Source organism: Amyelois transitella, chromosome 21 (assembly GCF_032362555.1).
Source record: "Amyelois transitella isolate CPQ chromosome 21, ilAmyTran1.1, whole genome shotgun sequence".
In the NCBI taxonomy this organism is placed as follows: Eukaryota; Metazoa; Arthropoda; class Insecta; order Lepidoptera; family Pyralidae; genus Amyelois; species Amyelois transitella.
Genome location: NC_083524.1, coordinates 5616232 through 5627650, shown reverse-complemented (window position 1 = coordinate 5627650; position 11419 = coordinate 5616232). Strand labels below are relative to the sequence as shown.

The 11419-nt window shown below is 35.0% G+C and overlaps 1 protein-coding gene across 1 annotated transcript; it reads left to right on the top strand.

Moving 5' to 3' along the window:
• The first annotated feature begins 69 nt into the window (after positions 1–69).
• LOC106135592 (electron transfer flavoprotein-ubiquinone oxidoreductase, mitochondrial) lies at positions 70–10167 on the top strand. The gene is made up of 15 exons (XM_013335941.2): positions 70–157; positions 518–619; positions 904–1016; positions 1702–1900; positions 2403–2494; positions 3088–3247; positions 3871–3983; positions 4973–5192; positions 5811–5966; positions 6478–6602; positions 7201–7318; positions 7726–7833; positions 8087–8200; positions 8637–8711; positions 9071–10167. Exons 1-15 carry the CDS (start codon positions 124–126, stop codon positions 9157–9159), a joined length of 1818 nt encoding a protein of 605 aa, XP_013191395.2. The 5' UTR covers positions 70–123; the 3' UTR covers positions 9160–10167.
• Positions 10168–11419: the final 1252 nt, after the last annotated feature.

Sequence of the window (11419 nt, the reverse complement as noted above, 5' to 3'; positions counted from 1 at the left end):
ACTGCGCAAGGATTCGAGGTTTCCTCATCTGGCAATACCAATATGAATATTATAAAGTGCAACCCTAGCGTTGAGTTTCTTTTGTTATGTCAGTGTCAAACTCATACAGTAATAAATGTGAAAATGGCGGCGGCCCTTGTTAGTTCGGCTCGTCAGGGTAAATAAATTATTTTTAAACCTATAAAGGAATATTTATATTTCTATAAATAAGGCTAGTCGTTATTTAAAATAACTAGTTTAATTATTAACTATTTATTTAATGCGTGACTTTGGACATTATACCTGTGACGTTGCGAATCAGCTGTTTACGGCCTTAACCTATTTATTTAATAAAATATTAATGTGTACCATAATATTTCCATGATTTGTGTTCCATAAAAAACAGTATATATATATTTACAACTTTTAATTCACTTCCAGTTATGCAATGTTGTGACAATTGAGCAAGTTCAAAGTTCAAACTTCAGTCATTTGTTTTGATTTTGTTTTTTGTAAAGCTTTTCAAAATTTTCCACAGTGGGGAGGCTAACAAATGCTGCCAGGCGTCTCTATAGCGACTATCCAAAAATAACCACTCATTATACAATTTATCCAAGAGAAAAGGATCCAAGATGGAAAGGTAAGTGTTGGTGATAACCTGTTGATATCATAATAAAAACAATAGAAATTCGTCTTTCAAATCTGATGAAATTTTTTCAATTACGTCATAAATGCCCAGAAACTTAACAACAACATAATAAAAAACCTTTAGAAGAAAGGCTATATTGTTACTACTTAAGCATATAATAACTTTTAATATGTCTTTATAATATAGCTGTTTGTTATTCCTAATGAATAAATAAATAAACTAGGCATAAGGCCCACCACAGACTTTAGATTTGTTTTTACTTTTATCTTCCATAGATGTGAACATGGAACGCATGGCGGAGGAGACTGACATCCTCATCATTGGTGGAGGGCCAGCCGGTATGGCGGCTGCTATTAGAGCCCGGCAGATTGCTGAGGAAAAGGGAGCTGTGAGTATTTCAATGTGATTAATTATCTTCGTCTGAATACAATTATGGCCATTTTATATAAATTTATTGGTCAAACAAAGAAGATCTGACAAGGGCTATTTCTCATTTTTCATTAATTTGATAAGTACACAAAAACAAAGTGGTTGTGATAAAATGAGGAAAGTGACTTTGTTTTTTTTTTCAACATTACACTTTAGATGAGTTTTTATACAAATAAAGATATTATTTTTATTTTTTAAATATGTTTTTTGACTGAAATTTAATTTCAAAAGTTGTCTTTTGAGCTGGTGAAGATCATTTATCGAAATAAGTGGTCTTTAATCTTGCTTTCAATAAGTACATCCTCCATTGTTGTTGTATTTATGTATGTAACAAAATTATTATTTTTAAAGATAACATTATCTCAGTTGATATTAACTCATATTACGTTCCGAACTAACCAAAGTATCATAATGAACATTGAAGGTAATAAAATGTAGTGAAAAGTTGGAAATAATTATTTTATTCTTATTTTATTTTCATGAATAATACTCATATGTTGACATTGGTTTTTCTCCTTACAACATTTTGCATTATCTTGTTGTTGACTTAAACATCCAAAATTTAAAAGCATTTTAAAAGCAACCTTCGATCCCATCAATAAACCAATATATATAAACACAATATTTTCCATCCACCTGTCTAGGAAGTAAGAGTGACCCTTTTGGAGAAGGCAGCGGAGATTGGTGGTCACATCCTGTCAGGAGCGTGTGTGGACCCCATAGCCCTCAATGAGCTGATCCCAGACTGGCAGGAGAAGGGGGCTCCAATGAACACCCCAGTCACCTCTGATAAGTTTGGTTACCTGACCAAGTCTGGGAGGATTCCGATTCCTGTTTTCCCTGGTGGGTATATGTTGTTTCATTCATTCATATTATCACGTCTTTATCCCTTGTGGGGTAGACAGAGCCAGCAATCTTGAAAAACTGACAGGCCATGTTCAGCTGTTAGGCTTATTAATATAAGAATATTATATTTCATATGTTGTAATACATTTCAGGAGTTTTGCACCACAATCAAAACCATCAATATTTATTATTTTAATCCTTGTACACACAAAACATAAATTTTATACTAGATGTGAAAATAATTAAATATTAATAATTTACTATCTTTGGTCTAAAAAACTGTACAGTTAACTTTTACGATAAGATCTTTGTTTTCGCCAATGTTGAAAAAATATAACATTTTAATTCTCTTACCTATTCATAATCATAAATAAAAAATAACATGGCTGGACAAGGTATTTTTCATTGTCTACTTAAAAAATAATTTTATTTCTTAAAGTAAACGATTTTTTTTTTTCGGTAGTCATGACGCAGCTCTTATTGTGAGAATCTATTTCAGGTCTACCAAATTACAACCACGGCAACTACGTAGTGAGGTTGGGACATTTGGTGAGGTGGCTCGGGGAACAAGCTGAAGCTGTTGGTGCTGAGGTGAGAATCATAATCAATACTTTATATTTACTATACACAAAAATATTTGTAAATTTATAAGCCTTAGTCTTTAGTAAGCTGGGTGAAGTTTCTGTGGTCAGGCAGGTAATGCTTGGTGTAATTAATTACCATACCTAATTCAGGATCCTACAGTTTCTGGTCAAGCTTTATTTTTATTTGTTTTGTTTTTGTACAAAATTTTCTTATAAATAGATATCCTGTTATATTATACATATATACATGCATACAAGCAGGTATATATACATGCATACCTTGCTGGGTGTCTACCCAGCAAGGTATGCATGTATAGCTTAATGATGGAGTTGAGATTCAAATAGTTGCATAAGGAATCCCAAGTTTATAAGACTGTTCTTTAGTTCCATATTCAAATTAATTTTGACGTCAACCAATGTTGTGAAACCAAAAGATGACAATTTTTAAGTGATAGTGTCCTCTATAATAATGAATAAAATTTTTGAATTTAGAATTTGATTTTTTTTAAATTAATATGTTCTTAAAGCAAAATAATAAAGTAAATGAAAAAGTGAAAAAATAAAAAAAAATTGTCTCTATTTACTTTATATTGTTTCAAGGTTTGGCCCGGCTGCGCGGCCGCCGAGTTGTTGTATCGCAGCGACGGCTCCCTGAAGGGCGTGGCGACCGGCGACGTGGGTATCGCCAAAGATGGAAGCCCCAAGGACATGTTCGAGAGGGGCATGGAGTTCCACTCCAAGATCACCATATTTACTGAAGGTAATTTCATTATACATATGTATATATGTATTCAATAGCTAAGATGACTATACGAAGCAGATTATACAAGGAGACTGTGGAGAGAAAGGTCGGAGTGGGAAGGCCTAGCCGAACGTATCTTGATCAAATTAAGGGCGTCCTGGCAAAGGGTCAGGTCAAGAGTAACCGAAACCGAGCTTGCATGAAGAGAGTTATGAATGTGGATGAAGCGAAGTAAGTATGCAGAGATCGTGGCAAGTGAAAAGATGTAATCTCTGCCTACCCCTCCGGGAAAGAGGCGTGATTTTATGTATGTATGTATGTACTATACAAAGTCCACTGCGCTGTGCACAAACCTCTGTTAATGGTCAGTCATGAACCATGATGGTTCCAACATCACAACCACGATGGTGGATTCAACATAATTTCCTTGCAAGTAAACTTGTTACTTTTAAAAATTTTATTCCATCATTAAATCATCATTAATTCATCATCAAACCTTACTTGAATGTGATCTTTCAGTCTTCGACAACGATGATTCTGTCTACCCCGTAAGACAGAAAGACGTGATTATATGTTTGTATGAAAATCTATATGTTATAGGTTCAATTCTTTTGTCTTATAATTGAACTATCTTTTTTAAGGGTGTCACGGACATTTAACCAAAATGGTGTCAAGCAAGTACAATCTGCGTGAGAAGTGCGAGCCTCAGAGCTACGGGATCGGTCTCAAGGAGCTGTGGGAAGTGCAGCCAGAGGTATCTATTATTTACATACATACATACATATGGTCACGTCTATATCACTTGCGGGGTAGACAGAGCCAATAGTCTTGAGAAGACTGAATGACCACGTTCAGCTATTAGGCTTAATGATAGAATTGAGATTCAAATAGTGACAGGTTGCTAGCCCATCGCCTTAAAGAAGAATCCCAAGTTTGTAAGCCAATCCCTTATCTATTATTTAGTTATTTAAAATCTCTCTACCTTTCTATAAGGCCCAAAGTGCCGTGTGATTTCCACCACTTTAGAATAGAATCCTTTCATATCTTGTAGGCGATGGGCTAGAAACCTGTCCTTAATTGAATCTTACTCGTAATATCATAATGAAGCCATATAGCTGAAATTAGCCTTTCAGTTTTTTCGAGACTGTTGGTCTACCTCGCAAGGGATATAGACTAACTATAATTTATGTATGTATGTATGGCATATATTTTTCACTTATTTTGATAATATTTATTTGCATTAGGTATTGGTTGTCGTTTCTTTGTACATGATAAAAGTAATGCTCAAGATTGTACTTATAAAGTTAGCCCAATCACTATGGAGATGAAGTAAGGAGTTAATATGGTCTTCTTTTTCCATCATATGCTCGGTTTGAAGGTTCAATGGCACTATGGTATATTGCCACAGTAGCCTTCTTCTCTTCACTGCTGGGCATATGCTTCTCCAATATCTTCCACCTAGCTCTATCAAAGGTTTTTCTGGCCCACGTTATCCCGGAATGGTTTTTATGACGTAGGACCAGCCACATGAGTAACAAATCCGTTATAATCGTCGTTTAATTAGGAATTAAATCTATTAATTTACAGAAATTATTACTTTTTTCATTAATGTGTTATGCAATTACATAAGGTAATAATTAATTATAATTACAATGACGTTGAGTCATCGTAAAATTAATAGTGTAATGTTTCTGAGGTTAAATTGTTCTCCGTTATGTTTGAAACAAAAAACAACATTTTCAGAAACACAACCCCGGCCTTGTGGAGCACACAATAGGCTGGCCTCTCGACAAGAACACGTACGGCGGTTCCTTCATCTACCACCTGAATGTGAACGAGGGCGAAGCCCCATTGGTGGCCGTGGGCTTCGTGGTGGGCTTGGATTACGCCAATCCTTATCTGAGTCCGTTCAGGGAGTTCCAGAGGTTCAAGTTGCATCCATATGTGAAGCCTTTATTTGAGGGTAAGTACATTTTTGAAGTGAAAACTTTAGTGGAATGATGTAGTCTCTGCCTACCAATCCGGGAAAAAGGCGTGATTTTATATATGTTTGTGTAAAACTTTTGCGGTGTTCACTTTGTGTGATGGGTTAAGTATGTACAAGTCGTGCCAGGACACGCGACTTGATCGAAAATTCATAAGGGTGAGTATACTCTTGAACGGATCTTCTACCAGAGAACATCCTCGATTAGACCAAGATATATTCGTATGGAGTCAAGATTTTGATGAAGTGGATTTAGATTCTAAGTTTATTAGACCTTTGTCTTTCAACATTCATAATTACACTCACTTTTTGTAGTTTTTCAGTTTTGGAAATATGTTGAAAAAATGTATAAATAAATAATAAATACAAATATATCGAAGTAACTTCGAGACTTGAGTGACGAGATACTAAATCAACTAAATTGATCAACGATACTTTAATAAATATTTATTTACTTAAACATCCAATACCCAGGCCAATCAGAGCATGTTAGTTTCTTATCATGGCCTGGATCGAGATTCGAATCCGGGACCTCCAATGACCAGTGGCCACAGAAGCCGTGAAGTATACCAAGAGCTAGCTATAATGTTTGTGCAGGTGGGTCCCGCGTGGCATACGGCGGGCGGGCGCTGGTGGAGGGCGGCTGGCAGTGTCTGCCTGTCCCCACATTCCCGGGCGGCGTGCTGGCGGGCGACTCGGCCGGCTTCCTCAACGTGCCCAGGATCAAGGGCACGCACAACGCCATGAAGAGCGGTCGGTACCACCTTTGTTTATGTTGAGAGGGAAAACTGTCTTTTTGTGGGCTATAGCGACATATCAATATTTCAATCTCAATGGTTGTTCGGTCTTTTTGGGACTCTCGGCTTTTTCTACCCCGCATGGGATGTAGACGTGATTATATTTATGTATGTAATTTAATTAAAAATCCTTGATATAGAGGATTTTATTAACATATATTGTAAACAGACAGAGACAAATCGAACAGGATTCTGAAATTTCTATTTTGGAAAAAAAAACTGTTGATGCCTTCTAAACGAGCTCGTAAAGAATTATAAGATCTACTACACGATAATTTAAATCGATTCAATGCTTTTATTGTAAAGCAGTGAATACATTTTCGGTTGACAAATGCACAAGGGCAACATTGGTTCAACTCAAAACACAACAATAATAGAAATTTATCGGCTTTTTTATTAACAAGAAAGTACTTAAAAATACTTGTATTATTTATGAATAGTTATTACAGTTTTTTTTATTTGCGCAGGTATGTTGGCAGCGGAGGCGGCGATGGATCTCATAATAGCGGGGGAGGCGACGCACGAGAAGGGAATCGTGCCGACCTTGTACGAGGAGAAACTCAAGGAATCTTACGTTTACAAGGAACTCAAGGTAATTCACTCTCAATTACATACAGGCACCTGTTTAGCTGAGTAAAACTGAAAAAGTCACCGCATGATATAGATGCAATGAATTTAAGGAGGAAAGGTCAAGGAAAAAAGTGAGAAAGCAGATCTCATGCTATAAAATAAAGAGTTTGAGACAAGAAGGGAGACAATTGGAGAAAAATATTGTCGTCCATAATTAAGCAATAACATATTCATTACTTCGCCTACGCGAATCTAGCGCCATCTACAAAATACAGGGTTTTCGCAAATCCCACGGAATGAATAGTTTTTACCGGTATGAAAAATACCCTATGTCCTTCTCCAGACTCGTAGTTATATACACGCGAAATTTCAAGAAAAATCAATAGAAAACGTGTGAAGAGGAAACAAATAAATATTTGTTTGTAAAAAAGTCTGTGTCGGTATTTCCTAAGTTTCTCGGTAATGAAAAACACTTTGAAATTCTATCAACATTTCAAATCGTAAAAAGTATTTCGTATCTCGCAAAGATTAGAAAATAATGTCTTTCAATGTACATATAACTTTGTAAGGATGTCTAAAATGTGTTTAAAAAATAAATTCTACTAACTGTATGTTTGCAGCAAGTACGTAACTGCCGACCGTCATTCCACACCAAGTTGGGTTTGTTTGGTGGAGTGGCGTATTCTGGGTTCTCCACCTTGGTGCGAGGAAAGGAACCATGGACTTTCAGCCACGGAGGTGAATATTTATCAGATACAATTTAAAGCTTTTACATTTATATTAATCAGGAAACCCTCTTTTCAACATTTCAAACAGGAAGAAAATCCGTCTACAACATTCCGAGATAAGCGCATACATACAGACAGGGAAAATATTTTTTTAAAGTCCTTCTCCTTACTCCACATTATACTTATGCAAAATTTCATGCAGATCAGTTCAGTGGTTTAACTATGAAGAGGTAACAAACAAACTCACTTTTGCATTTATAATGTTGTTAGTATGGATGGATTTTGTTCTCATATTAAAAATCTGTCAAAAACGTATCAATGTTTGCAGTAGTATTTGCGACGACAGGCTTACAGACAAAAGAAATTGTAATGATTTTCAATTGTTTATTATTGATTTTCCTTTTTGTTTTAATTCAGGTGCGGATTATTCCAAGTTGAAACCTGCCAAAGAATGCCAACCGATCGAGTACCCCAAACCTGATGGAGTCATAACATTTGATCTTCTGTCTTCCGTAGCGTTAACGGGTAAATCTTCTGTCTCATCTTCTGTAATCATAGTTTGTATAATTATAGTTTGTAAAATATAGCTTTACATTTAAAAACTTCTGAATAACGATCATTATGTTTAAAAAAAATATGCATAACTTCTTTTTAGAGAGTTGAAGACAAGCGTAAGCTTAGGAAGGCATGTAAATAAAATTTCCGAATAAATATGCAATGTACCGACAAAAAGTTAATAGAAATAAGAAAATCAGTGATAAAAACAATATAATTCCAGGAACCAACCACGAAGCGGACCAACCACCTCATCTCACCCTGAGAGACGACGCCGTTCCCGTGAAAAACAATCTTGGAATATACGATGGACCCGAGGCTAGATTCTGTCCTGCAGGTAAATTATTATTGCCGTGCGGATCCACTTCAGAATAGGATGTCGTAAAATGCATGTAATTGATAGGGTCATTAATCTAGAACATGATCCGATATGAGTTAGTTTCCTCTGCGAAGGTCAGACGTAAGTCGTTTCGTATAAAAACCTTGCCTATCTGGGATCGTGGTCATAGGCGCACCCAAGGCTCCTTTTTAGACAGGTGAGGATGCAACCGAGACTAACGCCAGAAGAATGAGGATAAATTTATACAGTACATTTTCTTACCGTTCTCTTCTGTGAGGTACAACACCTTACAAAAGGTATAAGAAACACATTAGAAAAAAATCTAAATATTCATTTGACTTACAGAAAAGTAGAAATAGCGCCATCTATTACCAGATTTTCACTACTTTGTCGCGATGGCAATAGGATAACGTCCTACCCGCTCTTGTTTCAGGTGTATACGAATATGTACCAATGGAGACTGGAGACGGCCAAAGACTGCAAATCAACGCACAAAACTGCATTCATTGTAAGTATTTGTACTATTTCAGTTTGCACATCAACGCCATCTATTGGAAAATAGTATATCTATATAATATCATGGAACTAATACTAGAATGAATTAATTTGTATAACACGGGTATTTTTTATGGTTTTTCCTGGGTATAATAAGATAATGTCTGGAGACAAAATATAGCCAAGAAATAATACATATCTAAGTTAAGATAACTCAGGCAAATAGTCACCCTTTTCCATTTATAATACGTACATATAATCACGTCTATATCTCTTGATCATAATCATTTCTTGCGGAGTAGACTAAGTCAACAGTCCATTTATATTACTTAAAGTTTAAATATTATTTTAATTTTTGAAACTAATTTTCAGGTAAGACATGCGACATAAAGGATCCTTCTCAAAACATCAACTGGGTGGTTCCCGAGGGAGGCGGCGGACCCGCCTACAACGGAATGTAAACTTTACCTCAATAATATTAGAGCTATTCTTCATGAACGCACACTTAAGTTTCTGGACTATAAATATAATCAAAATGGCGGCGGTTTGTGCAGTTGCTACAATCACCGTACGTCCTTCATACCTCATTTTGATTGATTGTTTGAAATATGTATAGGTCAAGTTACGTGCCGGAAACTGTAATATACCTTTCTTATACCTCCATATCGGTACATATGTAATTAGGAATTTTTCTTTTCTAAACATTCATTTACAGTCAAATGTTTACAGCATAATAATCTCTCAAACGTTGTTTCTAACTTTGAACTTTATTTTAGTACATAAGTTCAAGATTTTTGAGATTCCGTTATTCATTGGCACGTGTAAATATTATTTTAAGCTAGTCTGGTTTTAATAATTTACGACAGTTTTCGAAATCATAGAATAAGCGATGCAAATAAAATCATAGTATTTTTGTATCGAATATATGTTGTATAACTGTTTTAGAAATGTACATAATATGAAGTTTAAGTAACATTGTAAAATATTGGTAGGTTAATCTTTTGGGTGCCTATTATTTTTACAGAGAATAACTTCGTATGTCGTGATATTGGAAAGCAATCTTCGTACAAAAGAGATGTGGGTTCAAATCCCATCAAACTAAATCACATATTTTCATGTAGGTATTCACATTATTATACATATAATCATTTTTATTATATACATGTTGAGTATATACTATGTATAGCAATGATTTATATTCAATTTTATATTTATTAGACATTGCGAAATTCTCAGAATTCCTTCTGAATACAGAAAATATTTGGTTTTAATTTAAATCTCATAAGGATTGTGAAAATGGGTCCAAAAATAACAGTAAACGCAATGTTTATTAGTCTACATTAAGCATAAAACCCAAAATAAATATGTCGTAAAAATCGTGTGTTCATAATTTCTAGCGAAATATAGAGTACACTAGTTTTAAGTGTTATTTTGTATGCAAGTTTACTATAATAAATTATTTTAATAATTTTATTGTTTAATTTATATTCATACATATAGTCACGCCTATATCCCTTGCGTCAGCTGTTTGGCTTAATGATAGAATTGCGATGAAAGTAGTGAAAGGTTGCTAGTCCATCGCCTTTGCCAACGCCACAGATTTCAAAACATTACTTCAGCTTTGCTATTTTTTTAAAGTTATGATAATTCTGTGATTAATTGTCTTATCTATTACATTTCTGAACGTTCCTAGGAGAATTATAAAAATATATTTGACTTATATGTCAATCAATGGACACAATGAGATCGTTACAAATAATCTAAAACTTGATAATATTTAAAAATTTATTTTGAAATGATTTATTTTTTCCTGTTTACATTAATTTGGATATTGGTAAGTTTTATTGAAATAATGTATATTATATAAATTAACATAGGTACAGTAAGGAGGCACTCAGCTTACTGTATGTATATTTAGACATCAGTACAGTTTCGAGACTGTTGGTTCTGCCTACCCCGTAAGGGATGAAGATGTGATTGTATGTACATATATGCATGAATAATATTTTCAAACATATTTTGATTACAGATGGTATTTCTGTCTGTAAAATTTTCACGTTTAAACCTTTTTACTTATACCTATCTTATATTAATAAAATTTGGTCAAATATAAGCAATTTTTAAAGAGCCCACGGTAACGGGGCACTAAACGTCCAAAAAACGTTCCACGCCGCGGCGAAGTTGTGGGTAAAATCGAGTAAAAATAACGCAGTTTGTTACACCTTCTCGTTCTTTACTTCATATTTGCTGTAAATTATAACAGGAGCTGGTCCCGGCCGCCGCGTGGGCAGTTTAATTTTTCGCATCATAAAATTGGGTCGTGACGTGATTCGGGGCTTCCTTACCGTCAATACATCATAATATTCCCGCCCTAGAAATTACTATCACAGCTACGTCTGTTTTATAAGGAAAATTTAGTTTCAGAGTAATAGTGATTTGTCCTGGTTCAGTCTTGTTACAACACTCTTTGCCTGTTTACAAAGAGTCGTCTTTTTCCCGAAGGGGTAGGCTGATCATTTCCTCTATTTCCCGGATCTCGTACTTCCTTTCATTTGCTTTATCATCATCATATTTTATAATCTCTTCATGCAAAATCTTCATCTCGGTGGGTTAGGGTACCTACACTTGACCCGACCTTTTGTCAGTCAGGACGTCCCTGATTTAACCAATGTGCCTTTGCCTTCTAATGTATAAAATATATAGAATATACCTATGTTGCAA

What these genes read in the sequence shown, in the direction of transcription:
- LOC106135592 (XM_013335941.2), top strand. Translation starts at nt 124, where the DNA reads ATGGCGGCGGCCCTTGTTAGTTCGGCTCGTCAGG. An exon ending in CTGAAGCTGTTGGTGCTGAG is followed by an intron (nt 2,495 to 3,087) that starts GTGAGAATCATA and finishes TATTGTTTCAAG; the next exon opens with GTTTGGCCCGGCTGCGCGGC. An exon ending in ATGGACTTTCAGCCACGGAG is followed by an intron (nt 7,319 to 7,725) that starts GTGAATATTTAT and finishes GTTTTAATTCAG; the next exon opens with GTGCGGATTATTCCAAGTTG.